Consider the following 21,241-nt stretch of genomic DNA (forward strand, 5'->3'; position numbering starts at 1 on the left):
AACTCCGCAGCAGCAGTCGCCGCACAGCCGCTCGACGGTGCGTAAAAAGCCTTCCGCCGCGGTGGTTAGACCCGGTGCAGTCACGGCTTTAAAGCTGGAAAAATCTCCCTCGGATGAAACATTTTACATATTAAAACAATGTTGAATACAAAGGAGACTCTGCCGTTGTTATTTGTGGTGTTTTACAGCCTGAAGGGACCGTGTAAAACGTGGCGGGAGCGCGGAGAGGAGCGCTACAGCGACGCGGACTGAGCTGCGGCGAGCGAGCGAACAGCAGCAGAAAAACCCTCCAGCTCCTGCTGACATTTTATATTCCGACACAGCCGTTTAAAAATCGGTGAATTCGGGCGCTGAGATGCCGGGCATGATGGACAAAGGCTCGGAGTATTTGGGGAAAGGTCGCTCCAACGGCACGAAGAGTCCGTCCAACGCTTCTAACGGACATTTTTCTGACGAAAGCGGCAGCGACGACGAGCACGGTGAGTATAGCCTCGAACAGCCTCTTATCGCTGCCGATGTCCGCGTTTTGAACGTAACGTTTGACTCTGACATGCCCCCCGTGTCTGTTGCTCGTGTTTTCCAGATGTCGGGATGCGAGTCGGAGCCGATTACCAGGCCAACATTCCCGAGTTTGAGCCCGGTGAGGTTTCTACTGGTTTTACTGGTTTGTGGCTGAGTGACGGACGGACGGTGGTAGCCTCGGTGCACGTACAGTAACACGGAGCGTAGCCGCTTCATGTGAACGTGTGTGTGGATTAAAAACTGTGAGAGCAGAGTTAGAAAACAATTTAAAAAGCAGGTTTCCACGCAGTGTCTGTTTCAGTGATCGACTTTGACTCAGTTCTGAAGTGAAGAGAAGAATCTGCAGGACAAACATGAACCGAGGCTCCTCAACTTCTCACTCACAACTTGTGACAGGCATTAATTTTACTTAATGAAGATTAATGGAGTGTGTGTAACGGTCCCTCTACATTTATCATGTGTAATATTCTCTGTGGTAAAGTGAAAGGAAAATGAATAATAATGAGAATAATAACACTATAATAACTTTTCAACAAGTACATACAGGTAAATGTTTGATTTCCAGTTTTTTGGTATCTGATATTTCTCTGAGGACTGCTGCAGAGAGAATATTAGATCTGCAAGAATTGATTATCTTCATAATCGATTAATCTGACAGTTGTTTTCCATTCATAGTTTTATGTCATAAATTTGGGAGAAAGATCCATCACATGTCACAGTTAAAACCCAAGAGAATTTATTTATAAGGATTTAAAACAGAGAAAAGAGGAATGTAGATTTAAGAAGCTGGTTTTCTGCTTGAAAATGGATTTAGATTATTAATTTATTAATTAAATTGTTGCAAATGAATTTTCTTTTGATTTGACTGATCGAATAATTGAATCATTATTTCAGCTCTTTAGAAAAAATACAAAAAAAACATTATGGTCCAATTTTTTTTTAACATGATACCAATACTAATATATTTTAAAGTTTAAAAATTTGATAAAATATAAAGTTTTAATGTTCATTTTTCTCCACAATCACATAATAAACAGGTTTGATAGACGATCACTTCAATTCATTTTTGTTTTTTCGTTTTTTTTCTTAATATAAATTGTGGTCTGTGTTTGTGCTGAACATTTTACAGTGTAAATATAAACTTGTCTGTCCTCCTGCTGGACAAACTGTGTAATGGAGACAGTTTCAACATATTGACATTTACCGAGTCTCGTCTGTCAGCAGAGACACCTACCTGCCTGCACGTTATAAAAAGGCACAATCAGTAATTCTTTAGTCATGAATTATAAGTTAAAGCCATGTGTGGAAACTGGATGAGATCAGATCATAAAATAAAATATCAACCTGTTAACAAACACTCCTTTAAATAAAGTGGTGACAAGTTACTTTGATGCCAACTAATTAGCATTTATGAGTGGTATATAAACATGTAATAAATGGTTTATAACACCATAATGTATTTTTATAACTCCCTCTGTGACACCCATGAGTGGAGACTGCTGCAGAAACATAATGAACTGTGATATAATAAAATACAGCTGTAATAATATAACACATATTTTCATAGGAGTTGTATTTGTTAACAAATACTGAACATTAATAAACAGTAAAAATGTCTTTATGTTTGATTATAACTACTGAAAAATGTCTGGCAACCCTCAAAAAGCTTTTTGGAGTAAATATCTCTCCAGAAAAAGGGGCAGGATTTTCATAATATAAATGAAATCAATTAAAGCTCAACAACAGTACAGGTAACTGGAGGAAAGTGTTTTCAACCAAACAAACAAACAAAAAAGAAAAAGATCATAATTAAAACTGAAAGACACCAACAAAAAGAGAATTAAAAAAGTGAGTTCCAGTGATTCAATATTTCACTTGTATCAAGTCGCTGAACTCAAGAGAAACAGATTCAGAACAGACCGGTCCAAATCTGTGCAGCTGAGCTGGACACATCCTGACTTTCAGTCCACAAACACAGGATCCTACATTTCCCATAATGCAACTCAGTAGCCTCTTTCAATGGACAAAAGAGGGCACGGAGTCTTCAGATGACACACCTGTGTCCAGAGTAGTGCGGCGTGCTGACAGCCTTCAGGACGTTCAGTTTTCTGTGGATGTTGAAATCAAACGCTCCTGCAGCTGCAGCCGAATCTAACCTGCTGTTTCTTCTTTGTCTGGGATGTTTGATGTGTGTGTCGTGGTTCAGGCTCCACCAAGTACACAGACAAAGACAGCGGGGGGATGCTGGTCTGGTCTCCGTATCACACCATCGTCGACTCCAAGCGTAAGTTCAACCTCGTCCGTCTGAACTCTGACCCCGTCCTCCTTCAGGTCCTCAGATCAGACCGGACTGACGCTGTGTGTGTGTGTGTGTGTGTTTCCCTCCACAGTGGATGAATACATCGCTATCGCCAAAGAGAAACATGGATACAACGTGGAGCAGGTGGGTCCCACAAAACTGAGCTTTCCCTGATCGTCCTGCAGAGTGTGAACATCTGGGATCACCGGCTCTGTGTGTCAGTGGAGTTTCAAGTTTCTGTGTGATCGTCCATTTCAAACCAAGTCACCATTATAGCATAAAATATGTCAGAGGAAACGGGTGCGCTGAAGTTCAGTCAGGTGATCTGTGTTTTAAAACATCAGCTGTTCTTCTGAAGCCGTTTGTTTCTCTCCTCCATCACCTCCCCTCAAAAACACCTGGAACCGTTTTCAGCTTCTTGAAATTCATCCAGCTTAATGTGGATGTCTGCATGGTGTTAACGCTGTGTGTGTGTGTGTGTGTGTTATTTGTGTGTGTGTGTGTGTGTTCGCAGGCTCTCGGCATGCTCTTCTGGCACAAACACAACATAGAGAAGTCTCTGGCCGACCTGCCAAACTTCACTCCGTTTCCAGACGAGTGGACGGTGGAGGACAAGGTGCTGTTTGAACAGGCCTTCAGCTTCCACGGCAAGAGCTTCCACCGCATCCAGCAGATGGTAAACACCTGACCACGCCTGACCACTCTGACCACACCTGACCACACCTGACCACACCTGACCACTCTGACCACACCTGACCACACCTGACCACGCCTGACCACTCTGACCACACCTGACCACACCGACCACACCTGACCACGCCTGACCACTCTGACCACATCTGACCACCCCTGACCACACCTGACCACGCCTGACCACTCTGACCACACCTGACCACACCTGACCACTCTGACCACGCCTGACCACGCCTGACCACGCCTGACCACTCTGACCACGCCTGACCACGCCTTACCACGCCTGACCACACCTGACCACTCTGACCACACCTGACCACTCTGACCACACCTGACCACGCCTGACCACTCTGACCACACCTGACCACGCCTGACCACACCTGACCACGCCTGACCACACCTGACCACTCTGACCCAACCTGACCACACCTGACCACGCCTGACCACGCCTGACCACACCTCACCACACCTGACCACTCTGACCACACCTGACCACGCCTGACCACGCCTGACCACACCTGACCACACCTGACCACTCTGACCACACCTGACCACGCCTGACCACACCTGACCACACCTGACCACACCTGACCACTCTGACCACACCTGACCACACCTGACCACGCCTGACCACGCCTGACCAAACCTGACCACACCTGACCACTCTGACACAAACTACAGGAAGTACTTTTCCTGTGATACTTAAACGACAGGAAGTACTTTTAATCAGTGAGACTTAAGTACATCTTGCCGATACTTCTTCTGTGCTTTGTCGTTAGTAAGCTTTTGAAGAAGCCAGACTTTTACTTTGAAGGAGTATTTTAACTTAGAAGTACAGAGTGTCCTTTCACCGAGACTCCATGTGTCTTTAATAATCGTCGGTAAAAAGTGTTGAGTTTGTGTTTTGTTCAGTTACCGGACAAATCCATCTCCAGTCTGGTGAAGTACTACTACTCGTGGAAGAAGACCCGCTCCAGAACCAGTCTGATGGACCGGCAGGCTCGTAAACTGGCCAGCAGGAACAACCAGGACGACAGGTACCACTCGTGTTCTGTCTCAGCGACGGCTGAAAACTCAAAGACTTCCTGTTTGTAACGATAGAAAAGAGAGAAATCACAAATCTTCACTTTTATCTTGAAAAATGATCCAGACTTGATTTTCAGAATTATTGTTGTTTTTCATTCAGATCAGAATTCTTTGTCATATCTTGTGTTGCTCTTCTTCTTTGGTGCGTTGGCATCATGTGCCTTGGCTTTGTGAGTTTGTTGTTGTTGTGACGACGTGTAACGACTGTATTTTGGCTTGTTGGTGTTGCCGTAGCGATGAGGAGATGGAGGACGCCAATCCCATCGAAGCCAACGACAGCGACTATGACCCCAACAAGGAAGCTAAGAAAGAGGTACGTGGACACGCCTGAGCTGCTGTTGCCACGGGGACAACACACACCTACAATAGAATTTATTTTGGACGCATCTAATAATTATTTTTTACTTTTAATTTTTTAACTACTTACTCATAAATGTATAATATTTTTTCAGTTATCTACTGAATATCAATATACAATATTCAGCTAATTGATTAATTCAGGATTCATACACAGGCTTTAAATCAGTTTAATGAAAATAGAGAAATAACTAGAAACAAGTAAAATTTAGGAGTTTGAAAAGAAAATGAAGAAAGTAAAAGATCAATAGAAAAGAAAAAACAAAAAGCTTTTTACTTTTTATTAATCAACTATTAGAGCCGTTTATTCTTTTTAAACTAGATTTTAATTACTGGATAACACAGTTATTTACTGATGACTTCAGTTTCACCTGTGACCTTTTGACTGTGTCACCTTCAGAACCAGGTGGAGCCGCCGGTGCCGGGCGCTAAGGTGGCTCTGGGTCGACGGGAGCACCAGACCCTGCAGCACCGACACCACCAGCGCTCCCGCTGCCGGCCCCCCAAAGGCATGTACCTGACCCAGGAAGACGTGGTGGCCGTGTCCTGCAGCGCCTCCGCCGCCAACACCCTCCTCCGTCAGCTGGACATGGAGCTGGTGTCCCTCAAGAGACAGGTTGGTGGCGCTACAGCAATCCTGCATCCTCCTCTTCCTCCTCCTCCTCCTCCTCCTCCTCCTCCTGCAGACCAGGGATCTGACAAAACAGAGAGAATGAAAAATAAAATCTATATTTATACCACGTGATTCAGCCCCTCATTTCTATCAGATATTACAACATCGACCCGACTATTGATCCAGGAAGTCTGCTATCAATATGGACCAGAGCTGAACCACAGGGTCGGGATCTGGACCGATCCACACACTGTTTTTTGAGGGTTCCTAATTATTTTTTCAAGTATTTCTTTGCTCTGAGAACCAAACCACAAATTTAGGATAAAAAAAACAAAACAAAAAAAGATCCTGTAGCATCTACTTCAGCAACATTTCCACTCTGACGTCTCTCTGCTGGTTGAATTCTACATTTGAAACGACAGATTTTGTTCATGCTGGAGATGAAAAGAGTCCGGTGAAACCTTCCCGCCACAGCAGACCCCCCCCCCCCGACTCTCCTCACCTTCAAACAAACTCCTGTGGAGCCGAGGTTTTGAGAGGACGCGGGGGAGCGGAGGAAGAGGTGTGAAGTGACAGGGACAGGTGCATGCTGTCGCTCTAAAAATAGCTAAATTGAGTTCATGTAGTTTGGTGGCTGATTTGACCTCCTCAGAATCTCAACACAGACTCGCTGCAGAACCTGCCTGAGAATCATCATGTTTTTACGTTTTCCTCGGTATCGCAGTGATCCAGTGAGAGTTGTCTGTACGTCCCTGGGTGCCCTGCAAACAGGAGCTGCTAATAGCTAATTCAGCATACATTTAATTATCATTATCATGTAAACAAATATAATGGCGCTGAAGTTTCAGCTCACAGCTAATTCACTGAGTGCAGTTGTCTTTAAAAACTTTACTATTGACAGGAAATATTAGAGGAAACCATCAAAGGAAAGATGTTGTATTTTCTTACGACAGAGTTTTTCATCTGTTAGAAATATTAATACCGTTTAACAAAAATATAGTAAGAGGATATATCAGGAGTCTGATATTAAAGGACTCAGATTGGAGACAGAAAATCTGGTTAGACATTTTAAGTTGTCTTTGTTTCCTTTAATTTTAACAAAACTAGAAACTAAAATGTCATCGTACCCGAGAAGAATGATTCAAACTAAAATAAAAAACACATCACCAAGGTTATAAAGACAGACTTTTCTTCAAAGGTTCATGCTGTGTGTTGTTCTTAATACAAGTTTATTAATAGAGGTCCATTTAGCAGCTATTCTGGAGCTTTCAATCAGATGTAGTTTCCTCTGTTGATATTTTTAATTTTTTTTTCTGGACACTTGAAGGAGTTTTGTGTTCCATGTTGAAAGTTGAAAAGTAGAAAAAAGTGTCCAGAAAAAATGGAAATGTGGACATATATAATCTGCTATAGAATGAAGATCATGTGATATGTTCAAAAGCTCCAGAAAAGCTGCTGATTGAACCCAGTTGTCTGGTATCTGACGAATAAACTGAAGACAAACACCTATAAACCATCACATTAGCAGGGCCTATCATTAGCATGCTAACATTAGCATGTTGCTGTTAGCATATTGGCATAAGTGTAAAGACAGTTGTGTTTGTAACTCACCAAACAGTCAGAGGGCATCATGGGAAACACAGATGTGACATGAAGCTGACTTGTTGTTAAATAGAAAACCAATCAGGTTCATTTCATTCAGTAACGCTTCACTTCCTCTCAGAGGCCTGGCTTTGAGCACAGGTGGGAAATGGTTTGAGAACAGGTAAAAGGCCCCGACCAGAGAGTCGTCCGGTGTAATGCCTGTGTGATCTGTCAGGGCTCTGCTGCCACCTGGTGGTGCCAGCTGCAGAGAGTTGAGTGAACCGTCACACGCTGAATAAATCCAGTGTTTATTCAGACACTAGAGTTTCATTTCAACGTGTTTCCATCTTGTTCAGGTCCAGAACGCCAAACAGATGAACAGCGGACTCAAACACATGTTGGAGTCTGGGATCGAAGAGTTCAGGCTGCCTGAGGTACAAACACACTGAAGCTATTTCCTTTTTAAACTACACGAACTTCACCAGAAATACTGTTCTTCAGTTTAAACAGCGGCAGGACAGTTTTCTACTTGATGCTCATGTGTTTTCTTTAATGTTAAATCAAGTGTTTGAATCAGGTCCGTGTACTACCAATGAATTTTCATTTTAAAATGAGAGAACTAAAATTGGGAGACAGCTCGTTTCCCGATTACCATTTAGAAATAGAGAAACAAAAACTTACAGTTTTTTGTTTTGATATAAAAAAAATGTAAAACAACAAACCGTTATCTGTTTCTTGATGTAGTTATAGATGGAAATTGGGAATTGAAATACCTGTGTGGAAATCATCTTCCTCAGTTTTGCGTTGACTCCCTTTGTGGAAATCCTCTCAGTTCTAGATACAAACAGTCTTTACTCTGATGTTTCATCTCTGTAGTGTAACCAGAAGGTGAACGCTCGCTGGACCACGGACGAGCAGCTCCTGGCTGTTCAAGGTGAGCTTCATCTTCTTCATCACTGTTTGTACAAGCAGCAGGTAAAAAGTCTAAAAGGTTCAGGATCTGAAATCCATCAAACCACATTCAAAATGAAAAGCTTCATAAAGGTTATGAGAGGTTTTCATGGAGGCGACACTGTTTCCCGCTCTGTCTGTTGTTTGTTAATGAGGCTCCATATCTCAGTAACACCTTGAATGAACTTCTTGTGGCACAAATGTTCACTTGGACTCAAGGACAAACTGATTAGATTTTGGGGGCCAAAGGTCACAGTGACCTCAGAAAACAGAAAGGTGATTCTAGTTATAATAACATAATCAAACTGTTCAGGAGTCTCTGGTGATTCAGTGACATCACTATGAACCTGTTCTCCAGGTGTCAGGAAGTACGGGAAGGACTTTCAGGCCATCGCAGACGTGATAGGCAACAAGACGGTGGGCCAGGTGAAGAACTTCTTTGTGAACTACCGGCGGCGCTTCAACTTGGAGGAGGTGCTGCAGGAGTGGGAGGCCGAGCAGGGGACGCGAGCGCCCAACGGAGACAGCGCCACCTCTGGAGAGGAGGGGAAGAACAGCTCCACCACTCCGTCAGGGAAGAGTACTGACGAAGAAGACGAAGAGGTGACACATTTATCTGTGTTATATACCGTGTCGTGTTTGTTCAAACATTTTTCTGCTGATCCTCAGTCCCTCAGATTTTAAGATTGATTACCCTCCTTGAAGGCAGACGCTAGTTTCACTTCATGTTTTTGTTTGAAGTCGATCGGATGAACAGTTGTTGGGAAATTGAAATACAGAAATTCCTCCGTTTATAGTTAGATTGTGTAAATGCAGTACGCCTAGTTATGTTATGATGTCACTAATATGCAAATTAGTGTGTCATCCATCAACTTTTCAATCAGGCTTTAGCTACTCTTTGTTGAAAGTTGAGTTTAGTTTTCATTTGAGTAGATTTAGAGGCCTGAACAAAAACTATCTCATATTTAAAAACAAAAATGCAACAATAAGAGAAAATATACAATATTTATACAGAGTTTTGGTGAGATAACTTTGGCCCCACCTTCTCCTCTCTGCAGGGTCAGGTGACCTCCTCAGGTGCGTCTCCTGCTGCCTCCTCTTCTTCTATTTCAGCTCAGACTCCGGTGACGTCCAGCACCACCTCTTCCTCTTCCCTCCACCAGCCCCCTCCTCTCCTGCGGCCCTCCCTGCCGGCCACGCCGTCCCTGCACCGCCAGCCACCGCCCCTCCAACAGCAGGCCCGTTTCCTGCAGCCCCGCCCCACGCTGCAGCAGCCCCCGCCTCTTATCCGCCCCTCCAACCCCCTGCCCCCCCGCCTCAACCCTCGCCCTCCCGCTCCCATGACCCTCGGTGGGAACCTCGGGGGGTCAGGCCCAAGCTCCGCCCAGCAGCCCTCGGGTCTGGCCATCCACCAATCAGAGACGGCCTCGTCCTCCTCCCTTCACTAACGAACGTTGGACTGAGTTTCTGTTGAAGAGACAAGAAAGAAAATAATCATTCTCAATCTGAAGCTGCAGCGTTCAGGTCCTGTGGGAAAATCTGAGTGACAGAGCTTTTCCACTCTGACACATTTACACAAAACAAAATCAGAAATCTTAATCTGAGTTTTTAATATTTGGTGAGTGTTCGTGTATGTGTTCGGGGTTGAAGTTTGCATTTCCCACAGGACTTAAATGCAGCGTACCTGTTGGCTGATGGGAACCTGGTTCTAAAATCTTTGTTTCATTAAAGGAGCTTTGACTAGAAGTCATCCAGTCCGAACACAGATGATTAAATCAGCGTCTTTTCAGTCATCAGCTAATCCTCAACTGACATGTGGCGTCCCTCAGGGTTCAATCCTGGGTCCCTTCTTTTTCTCCATGAGTACGTCTCCACCTTTTCCGCCATCAGTTTGTTTCCTTAACCACAAACAAAAATGACATCAGCACTTCCTGTAAAACCCTTTTCAAAGCCAGTGATTTAATAAAACTCATAAACTCGTTTTTAATATAACAAGACTAAGAGTCAACAGCCATGCTAGCAGCCCTGGAAGCTGTACTGAGGCACTAAGTTAAATGCTAATGTCAGCATGCTAACATACATATTATCAATGCTAACATGCTGAAGTGTAGCAGGTATAATGTTTACTATGTTTACCATTTTAACATGTTAGCATGCTAACATTTGCTAGTTAGCACAAACATGTTGATGTTTAGCAGGTATAATGTTTGCTATGTTCACCATCTTAGTTTGATATGATAGCATGCTAACATTTGCTAGTTAGCACAAAGTAGTAGAGCTGAAATCAGTGTGATTTATGGAAGTTCAGTTTCGTCAGTTCAGTCTTATGTTGTCATCCTTCTGTCAGGGTTTAACGACCTCATGATCTCTCCTCTAGCACCACCTCAGGACAAACTCAATGTTTTTAGCTCCACATGTCAGGATGTTCATATTGTGGTTATAATGAACAGTGCAGCCTCTAGGGGGGCGTTAGCAAGACTGTAAACTGTTAGCTTTGTGTTTAAAGGCTTAGTCTGGAGATTTTTCTTACTGTCAACAAATCTTGTGCAGACTCGAACCAACAACGTGTCAGTCCGTCTCTGAACACTGTCAGACTTCCCTCCTCCGCCTGTGGCTCTCAGCTCCGAGCTCATTGGTTCCTGCTGAAGAGGGAAATATCTAAAACACCTCACAAATGTAAAGTTTCATTTATAAAAACACTCAGTCATTTTCTGAAACAGCTGGATACTGTTGTTTTCATCAAACAAACAGGGGGTAATAGTGCGTTTGGGTGAGACTATTTGCTCCAGTGTGTATTTGGGGTTGGACAGTGTACGTGTGATATTTTTATTCCTCCGTGCCAGCGACAGTCAGAGCAGCAGCCATTTTGTTGTTGACTTGTCCGTGCGGACACGATATCTCCGTAACGCCTTGAGGGAATTTCTTCAAATTTGGTAAAAACCTGGACTCAAGGATGAACTGATCAGACTTTGGTGGCTAAAGGTCAAAGTTCAAAGGTCAAAGTCACAGTGACCTGACAAAATTATATTGATATTGGCCTTGTGAATGCAATATTTCAAGAACTCCTCAAGGGAATCACTTCAAATTTGGCACAAATGTTAACTTGGACTCAAGGACGAACTGATTAGATTTTTGGGGATCAAAGGTCAGTGTGACCTCTGGAAAAACAGGGATGTAACCTGCTTGATTCCAGTTTATTGTTGACATGAGGCTTTGATACACACCACACTTGTTAGTAGGAGACACTCAGTGCTGGTTTGTTTCTGCACATGAGGATTTGTTGACAAGAGGAAACTTGTAGAATATCACTTGTACAGATGGGAACAGGTGGAGATGAAGCTGGAGGCCTCAGTGTTGTGTACAGTAGCATTAGACATCAACATGTACAGTTTGGTATTTATTTGAGTGATTTGTAAGCCACTGTCCATCCGATCAGCTGTTCATAACGTACAAACAGCTGCGTACGTTTGTTTTTATAGTTGATTCGATGCTTTTTGAAAACACTAAAGCTTCACCCAGACGTCCTCCAGTATGTGTAGAAATGTCTCTGTCAATGTTCTGTTGTTGGGGTTAATGTTCTCAGAGTAGCTGTTGTTTTGTTTTTTTTTCTCCACATGTTGAAGATTCATTTGAAAACTAAAAACCTATTTCACCGTCCTCTGGACTCAGGAGCTTCAGATGTGCTGTCAAGTCTGTCTTCTTATTATTTATTCTTATTATTCCTGGTGCTACCAGTTTGGACTTGGTGTGAAAAAGTCATTGTGAAAGTGCTCTTAAAGCTTTTTGGACAAACATGTATCACAGCATTTAATGTAACTGGAATCATAGTGTCCTGGAGTTTCAGTAGAACCTGTAAAATATTGATGTTAAGACGAAGCTGCTGAGATTTCTCTCTGAGGTTGTTGCTCATTCTCATTAAAATCTACATTTGTACCATCCGACTGTTTTCAGTTTGAATTCACATTTTATAAACACGTCACATGTTGTGTACAGTGGTGGAGGAAGTGCTCATCTTTTACTGCAGTACCGCAGAGTATAAACACTGTGTTAAAGTAGGGCTGCACAATTCATCAAAATGGAAAAAGACAATATGACCAAGTGCAATAACAAAAATTGCAGGAGCTGAAGGTAAAATGTGTCCCACTGTTGTTCATTGTTAGCACAGACGTAAAGGAACATGTTTATTTGGTACAAGACCAGTGGAGTAGAAATATAAAATAGTAAATAAAATTGAAATGTCAGAAAAATATTAAAATCCCTAAAAAAAAATCAGTCAAATAAAAATATAAATAAATAATCAGCTTTGTACAATACACAAATTATTTTGTAGCTGGTCAAAATCATTATTATTTTTCTAATTTTATATATTTGTGTAAGTTTGACATCATATTTGATAAACACTGCACGTTATTACTATGCTCAATCAGCTCTTTTACTTCAAGTATTTTTACTTCAGTAAAGTCCTGTTTTTCATTCATCATATTTAAAGTGTTTTTAATGTTATTTTCTTTATTCATATTTAATTGAACTGTAATGAAGCAGCAGCAGCAGCAGCAGCAGCAGTTGTTGGTGTTAAGTCACTTCCTGCAGTTATAATTTCCTCCTCTTCTGGTTCTTCTGCTGCTGCTGCTGCTGCTGCTGCTGCTCTGTCGACTATAGGTGATTAATACTAATCAGCCATATCGATCCGCTGGGACCGACAGGCTGCAGCGTGGAGCTGATTTCGGGGGATTTCGGAGGGATTTCACGGAGAGAGGTAAGAACCTGCACCGAGGACTGAACTCTGACATTTGTACTGACTGTCTGCGGAAACTGAAAGTAAAGAGGCTGCGGTCCTCAGCGGGAACATCATGAGGTTATAAAAATCAGAGGATAGAAGATCCTAATGTTTGACATGTTTGAAGTGAAGTTTTAGAGGCGTAACGGCGGTAAACGCAGGTTCTGGTTCTGGTTGAGGTCCAGGTTCAGGGTCAGTTGAACGGAGCGGCGGCGGCGGCGGGGATTCCCCTGCAGCCCGGACCCATTCAAACACTCACCGGATCTCCCTGTAATTTACACCCGTTTTAATCACGTCATTCCACTCCGTTAATAAAGCCCGTTATTGTTACAGAGGAATGTAACGGTGTGACTGCACGTGTGTGCGCGCGTGCCCGTATCATCAGCACGTGCGTGGATGTGCGATGTCCGGTCTCACTTCACAGTTTTTCATCAGGTAGAATTAAATGTTGTTCTGTGTTAATAGTGTAACCTTAATTATTGAACACATTTGTATTATTTTAATGATGTGTTTACCATATTGAGTTGTGTTGTATATCCTGTGGTGCGATATTATTTGAGTTTATTATATTATTTCATTATCAGTTGCAGTACTTTATTATATCAAATAATTTGCAGGAGTAACATTTAAGTTGGTTGTTTCCAACCCCTTTAGTGTGGAGCCCCTTTGGTTCCCACCTGCCATTGTTGCAGGGGGACAGGTGTGAGTGTGACAGCCTGTTGGATGCACATGTCCTGTTAAGAGAGCAGGATAAAGTTGAGTGAACTCTCCTGTGGTGTCGGTGATTATAGATGGAAGAAAGTTGTAGCTCATGTGTCTATAATAAACTATAATAAATACTTACTGACACCAACGGGTTGTTACTAAATGATAAAACCAATCCCTGCCCGGCTTTAGCCCCCCCCCCCGGCTTTAGGCCCCCCCCCTGTTTCTTCACTCAGGGGTCTCAGGTTGAGTCGGACACTGAGCCGGCTCACTTTCTCTGGACTCTTTCACTTTCATGGTGAGAGACGAGAGACTAAAGCATGAAAGTTTCAGCATTTGATCTACATACACCAATGACATGGAGGCAGTTTGTCCTGACCTCTGGTGACCTTGAGAGGTCATTGACTCGTGTATGTCTTTGTTCTAATAAAGATGCTTATTACTCATTACTCCAGGAGGCTCCGCCCTGTTCCAGAGGTCACGTGACATCACATAAACTTCATAAGAAACATAAGTTTCATGCTTTGGTCACAACATGCTCAATAGCCTTTCATATACAAGCTCATCTGCTGCACTCTCAGCCTAATGCACAATGATGATGTCACACAGGTAAAAATGAGTGACAGGTAATGGTTCCGTTAAGACAAATGGGGAAAACAAGGAAGTGCTTAGATGTCACACTTTAGCGGAACGCAGCATCGTATAGTTGAGGTTTTCACTTGAATATTTTCTATAGTTTCACTCCACCAGATTTTAGAGAGAGACTTATTACATTTACCTGACAGCACAAGAGTCTGGGCCTCGGGCACCTGCAGCCTCAGCGGGCCGTTAACATCCTCATACATCCATCGTCACACCTGTACGAGAACCTGAATCAGCAAGTAAAGAAACGCACCTGTGGTGGTTACTGCACTTATCAATAATAAAGTGTTAAATAAAGTTTTCTCAACATGCTGTAATAAGAGTGTGAAGCGTCACTGTGAGCTTTCACTACAGTGTTTCTGTTACAGGTCAGAGCATTAGACAAAGCTGTCTGACTCCGCCCCCTTCACTGAGAGTGGATTACTGTGTATAAAGTAATGAAATATTCAAATACTGACTCTGATATTGTCTCACTGCAGTTACAAGTCAGACTAGTTATTCAGCCAACAGTAATACTTCATCATCATGCTAACTGTGTCAAATTGTGGATAAAAACATTTTGAGGGTTGATCTGACGCTGTTGCTACAACTCAGAAAAATAATAAATCAGAAGAATTAAATCATTTACAACAAAATAACCAAAAGTCTACTCAAGTCACCTGTGCGATGTGTCCGGTCTGGTCTCCTGCAGACTCATGGCCACAGCAGACACGACGCTGGGAGGGTCTGAAGAGTCGAGTTTGCAGTCCGAGGAGTCGGTGAGGAGGTCAGAGGAGTCCAGGCTGGGGTCAGAGGAGTCCAGGATGAAGTCGTCCGGCCTCGTGGGCTCCTGGGAGTCGGAGCTGACCTGCATCAAGCACTCCCTGAAGTTCGTGTTGAAGCTGAAGGAGGAGTTTGTTTGTCCCATCTGCAGAGGAGTCGTTCTCAACCCCCAGCAGAACTCCTGTGGACACATCTACTGCTTCCACTGCCTCCAAGGACTACTGTAAGAGCCAGTCCACCTTAAAACACACTCTGACTAACATAGTCCACCTTAAAACACACTAACATACTAACACAGTTCAGTGTAAAACACGCTTTTACTGACTCAGTCCACCTTAAAACACATTCACACCAACACAGTCTGTGGTTTCTCGAGCTCCTCTGCTTTGTGTTTCAGGGAGAGTTCATCACCGTCCAGCCCAGTTTGTCCAGTGGACAGAGCTGTGATCACACCAGCTGAGGTCAGAACCAACACACACACACAGAGAGACACACACACACACACACACAGAGAGACACACACACACACACACACAGAGAGACACACACACACACACACACAGAGAGACACACACACACACACACACAGAGAGACACACACACACACACACACAGAGAGACACACACACACACACACACAGAGAGACACACACACACACACACACAGAGAGACACACACACACACACACACAGAGAGACACACACACACACACACACAGAGAGACACACACACACACACACACAGAGAGACACACACACACACACACACAGAGAGACACACACACACACACACACAGAGAGACACACACACACACACACACAGAGAGACACACACACACACACACACAGAGACACACAGAGACACACACACGCACACACACAGTTCCTCATCATCATTTATAAAAAGCTTCTCTCTGTAGTTTGTATCTAACAAATGGAACAAAATATATAAAGTTAGGAACTATTTTCAGCGGCGGATTGATCCTCGTTAGTGAGCACACGTGGCAGCAGGATGGGGGGTGGAGCTCTGTGGCTCAGAGGCTGCAGATACATCTTTGTTTTTGGATCTGTTGAAGTTTAAAGAGACACTAATCCAGAGTCTTGTCCCTCCAGGTTTTCCAGGATAACTGCTGCAAACGAGAAATCTCCAGTTTAGAAGTGTTCTGCACAAACTCCCCAGAATGCACCTCTGTCACCACGTTAAACCACCTGCAGGTAGGCTTTAGAGACCAGCTGAATGTGTGTCGACCTCGTCACTCATCATGTCATTACAGCTCAAACTGGGGAGTGACGATAATACACTCTGGGTCAGATTCACTCATGTGCAGATGATTGAGTCTTACCATCAAAATCCGAAATGGTTTCGTCTTCTGCAGGAGCACCTGAGGTCGTGTCAGTACGAGCTGCTGCAGTGCACCAATTCAGGCTGCAGGGCGTTGCTACAGAGGAGATACCTGCAGGAACACCTGACCGACGACTGTCCTCACCGCATGGAGCCCTGCCCACACTGCAGGCAACCGCACTGCCTCAGCCTTATCCAGGTAAAGTCCGGTCCAAACAGGTGGTTTTAACAGGCTGAGGTTCCAGTCAGGTTCCAGTCAGGTCCTCCTCCTGGTCCGGCTTCCTCAGGAAAGGACTTACCCAGTATCTGTGAACCGCCATGAGCAGCTGTCACTCGGCCGAGGTGTTGACTCCTGTTGGTCACGTGTTCTGTGTTTTTGCGTAGGATCACGTGCAGAGCTCGTGTCCAGATGTGGAGGTGGACTGTCCCAACAGCTGCTCCCAGAAGGTTCCCAGACACAAGGTGCGCTCATTCTGTGATTCATACATCCATACATACACCTGCAGATACAGCGATCCGCTGGCTGCTGATTGGCTGAGTGATGGCACATTCGGAATGAGATACGGAGGAAAACTTTAAAAAGTGATGTTTTCTAAACAGATTTATATGCGATGGACAGAAAGTGCGAGTCACACTGAATCTAAGAATATGTCCATCATGTCTGTGTTCAGATTTGACTTAGTCATGACTCAGATCTTTGATACAAATTTGGGCGTTGAGATTTTAAGGTGAGTCATATGTCACTGCTGCTGTTACAACTGTTGATCATGTTGCAGCTGAACTATAGTAACTTCCTGTTGGAACTTCAGGGCCACCGTAAAAAACAGCTGCATAGCTACTGCGGGTCAAAAACTCGTCAGCAGGTTTGTCACAAATGCAGGACGACTGTTGGTGGGAGGGTCAAGTCATAACTGACCAATCAGAGTCAAGTATTCCACGTTAACGTGAACAAAAGTAGAAATATGTGGGTGACAGTTCACGTTGTGTGTGTTTCTCTTCCAGCTGACGGAGCACGGAGAGTCGTGTCCTGAGGTTCACGTCGAATGTTCCTATAAGAAGTTTGGCTGCCCTGTACAGGTGTGTTCGTCTGATGAAGCCGTCACAGACCTGAGTTCTGAATCTTTAACATTTATGATGAACTTTTCATTCATGGATTTCCACGATCTTTGCCTGACACTGAGCGTCGTGTCCTGCAGGATAAACGAGGGAAAGTGAAACTGCACGAAGATGCTGCTGTCAATCATCACATACTGCTGGTGCTGAGGAGTAACACCAACCTGGAACAACAGGTGTGTCAAAGTCAGACTGAAGATGTGTGCACTGCCCTGCTGACAACGATATTTTGTTGGTTCAAGTTGTTCCAACGTCTTCGTGTCGTCGACATAAGATACCTACATTGTAGTCGTAGAGTACGCCTGAATGTATACGCCTTGGTGAGGTGGTTTTTCAGACTATTTTACAAAGTAATATTTTGCAATAGTGAAATGGAAACACTTTTTTCACATTCAAGTTGTGGCCCCTGACGTATCAGGCCCCAGGGAGCCAGATCCAACCAAGAGGCAAACTGCTGGAAATCTGTCGTTATATTTAATTAGAACGATATTTGTCAGAGGAGAAAACGCAGCTTTATTCACGTAACATCAGTCAACGGAAACACAGAACATTCATGCTGACAGCTCCAAGTGCATTTAATTTAACTCAGTAAAGTTGATTCTAACAAACATCTTCATTTAGTGACAAATAAACATGAAAACATATAGACACAAACACATTCATCTCTCAGGTGGCTGTGGTCCGCATGACTGAGGGTCAGTCTGAGTTTGTATCTTATAGCTTGAAACTTAAGTGTAGAACAGCTCTAACTGTTGCTAATGTTCATAGATGTTTCTGACTCCAAAGTGTTAAAAGGTTGTTTACCTGACTGTTGTGTCCTCGGTCAGGTGGGGGTTCTCCAGGAGGAGGCGCTGCTGAGGCAGCAGGAGGTCCAGGCAGACAATTTACTGCTCACTGATCTGCAGAAGAAAATCAGACCGCTGCTGCAGCAGAGCAGCTGCCACGAACACGTCATCTCTACAGCTCAGGTTAATACACAGTTTTATTCTCATTGATCATCCTGTCTGAGGCACTTCCTTCTATAGTCCTGTATGGAGAATTCTTCAACCGTTGTATTTGTTGTCTTAGAAAATTTTTCACAATCCATCACATTAAAACCTGCAGAGAAAATTGTTTTACAAGTGTCATGTTTATAAAAGAACAAAACAACAATCTCACCTCACAAAGTGTCAAATTCAGATTTGTTAAGCAAAAACCTTTAATCACATGAAGTCACTTGTTTAAAAATCATTACAAATGTATCGCAGCAGCATTAAACCATGTCTCCTCTGTCTGTGTGTGATCAGAGGAGTTTGAGTCGGCAGGAGGACGTCCTGTCCACCGTCCAGCTGGAAGTCAAGCAGGTATCTCGGGGACTTCCTGGTCTGGAGGAGCTGGAGCAGCTCAGAAAGTCTCTGGACGCTGTGATGCAGGAGGTGTCAGGAGCCGAGGCCCTCAGAGAACACCTGGGTAACAACACCTGGATAACACCTGTATAAACCTGCTTTGACACTGTATTTCTGTCTATACTGGAAATACCTGTAACACTGTTGGTTCCAATCTACATTTTCAGACACAGGTGACTTTTACACCAGTGTACAACTCTAGCCACAGTGCACAAGGCTAATTCTGGTCTGACCACCTGACCACACCATCATCTATCAAATAATTGATGGGGGGCAGGTAGACTCTTTGTAAATGCGCCTACGAAGACGACTGGTACATTTCAGTGAATGCTGTTGGTATTTCCTTCTTCCAGGAACTCTGGAGGAGAATCTGAGGCATCACTCGGGTCTCCTCGACCTCCACGCCTCTCAGCTCAGTCGCAACAAGCAGCGCCTTCGGGAGCTCGAGGCCACGTCCTACGACGGGAAACTGATCTGGAAGATCCAGGACTTCAAAAAAAGGAAGGAAGAAGAGGCCAAAGGTCAGCTGCCTTGCCTGAGCAGCATGCCGTTCCACACCGGACGCTGCGGCTACAAAATGGCCATCAAAGCCTATCTGAACGGGGACGGCGAGGGAAGAGGGACTCACCTCTCCCTTTACGTGGTCCTGATGCCGGGAGACTTCGACGCCCTGCTGCCGTGGCCATTCAGACAGACCGTGTCTCTGTCTATTCTGGATCAAAGCGGCACCGGTAACCACCGAAGTCTCAGCTTCAGACCCGACCCGACATCCAAGAGCTACCAGCAACCTGACGCTGAGTCCGTGAGCAACGTCGCTGTCGGGTTTTCGTGCTTCATTCCTCTGAACAAGCTGGAAACGCCTCAGAATGCCGTGTACGTCAAAGACGACACGCTGTTTGTCAAAGTGAAGGTGGATATGGCAGGTTTAGAGTCCCTGTAAGATTTCTTCTAACTGATTTAAATAAATACTTTGGCACCATCTGGTGGTCGCTGGGAACGACACAGTGGAAGACGACAACACAACACTGCAATGCACTGTGATCATCTACAGAGTATACCCAGGAATTTAAACACAAAAAAAACTCAACACCTAGTAATTAAAGGAATATTTCAACATTAGTAAATACCCATTTCTTGCTGGGAGTAAGTGTCTGTTAAATGTAAAGCCTTTATCTCAGTCTTGGGAGGACATGGATGTGGACAACCGAGTGAGAAGAGAAAGGAAGTATTCCATAAAATGTTGAACTTGTACTTTAAGCTTCGGGATCATCACCGATCGTCTGATGGAGGTTTGACTCATAAACACGAAATCTGACGAAGACTGAATTAATAACGTTTTTTATTATTTATTATCTCAAGATCACAACTTTATTATCTGATTAACAGATAATAACTATTTGAGCTCAGACCAAGTTATTGAAGTCTGTTATCCTGAGATCAGGATATCTGTAGATATTTATCAGCTTAGTATTGATCAGGACTTCAGGAATAAGTCTTTATCTCAGGATAACAGCCTGTTTCATCATGGACTCGTCTCTCTCAGCCTGGAGACAAAGATGAGACCCATAAATAAATTATTAAAAAGTGTTTGCACCAGATTTGTTATCTGAAATAAATGAGGTAACGAAGTTGTGATCAAAAGATAAACAGGTTGAAAACAACCACAAGCTGCTGCCATTTTTTAGAGGACCTGCAGGAAGCTATTTCTAGATAAAGTCACAGCCACTGCAACACTGTACTGTACTACTGTAGACGGATATAACTGTTCATTATTGTTCAGGGTGTCTTAATTCTGCAGCTTGAGAGGTCAACACGAGCCACTATCCGTTCAGTCAACGATTACTACTTTCATCATCAAGTTCTACTTAAAAAATACCCCCGAAACTGTCGGTGGCTGAACAGTGATGACAGATAAAATGTGAGGACAAAAGAAAAGATGAGGGGTTTCAGAAAGTTTGGGAACTTTAAGATCTCCACTGGAATTTAAAACAGATGTGTGAGTTTGTAAAGGTGGAGCCACATTCGGGATCAGCAGAAATCAATGTGTCTGTAAGATCCGATTAAAATACACGAGTGACACTGATATGGAAGCTGAAAGGCTGCTATTCATAACAGTGTTGAATTTAGATAGTTTCAGATGTCTCATATAGCGGCTGCTGTCAGGTTCAGGTTAGTGTGGTTTCATAGTCTTCAATTAAAACTCAATCATAGTTTGTTTGTCACTTTATTGTTGCTGTAAAGACAAAGGATATGCACTGTAGAGATTATGTTTATATGGAATCAAGAGAGAAAGTAGGTTTGGTGTGTCATTAAGAAAGACAACAAGGTACTTAAAGGAGCCATTTGTAAGTATTGCTATTGCTACATAGCTAAAGTTAGCATCAACAGCTGTTTACTTACCAGTCTTTCA

The 21,241-nt window shown here is 43.6% G+C and overlaps 2 protein-coding genes across 2 annotated transcripts; both read left to right on the top strand.

Annotated features, from left to right (window-relative positions):
* The first annotated feature begins 285 nt into the window (after positions 1–285).
* Positions 286–10,196, top strand: rcor3 (REST corepressor 3). Its single transcript, XM_022760700.1, has 12 exons — positions 286–479; positions 584–640; positions 2,729–2,806; positions 2,913–2,965; positions 3,336–3,497; positions 4,427–4,551; positions 4,835–4,913; positions 5,358–5,573; positions 7,511–7,588; positions 8,031–8,088; positions 8,464–8,708; positions 9,164–10,196. Exons 1-12 carry the CDS (start codon positions 356–358, stop codon positions 9,551–9,553), a joined length of 1,665 nt encoding a protein of 554 aa, XP_022616421.1. The 5' UTR covers positions 286–355; the 3' UTR covers positions 9,554–10,196.
* A 2,589-nt stretch (positions 10,197–12,785) lies between these two features.
* LOC111232930 (TNF receptor-associated factor 5-like) lies at positions 12,786–19,801 on the top strand. The gene is made up of 11 exons (XM_022760638.1): positions 12,786–12,861; positions 14,921–15,214; positions 15,389–15,452; positions 16,105–16,206; positions 16,368–16,532; positions 16,718–16,795; positions 17,336–17,410; positions 17,530–17,622; positions 18,274–18,414; positions 18,733–18,895; positions 19,185–19,801. Exons 2-11 carry the CDS (start codon positions 14,925–14,927, stop codon positions 19,769–19,771), a joined length of 1,758 nt encoding a protein of 585 aa, XP_022616359.1. The 5' UTR covers positions 12,786–12,861; positions 14,921–14,924; the 3' UTR covers positions 19,772–19,801.
* Positions 19,802–21,241: the final 1,440 nt, after the last annotated feature.

Source organism: Seriola dumerili, unplaced genomic scaffold, assembly GCF_002260705.1.
Source record: "Seriola dumerili isolate Sdu_G_001 unplaced genomic scaffold, Sdu_1.0 BDQW01000349.1, whole genome shotgun sequence".
Taxonomy (NCBI): domain Eukaryota; kingdom Metazoa; phylum Chordata; class Actinopteri; order Carangiformes; family Carangidae; genus Seriola; species Seriola dumerili.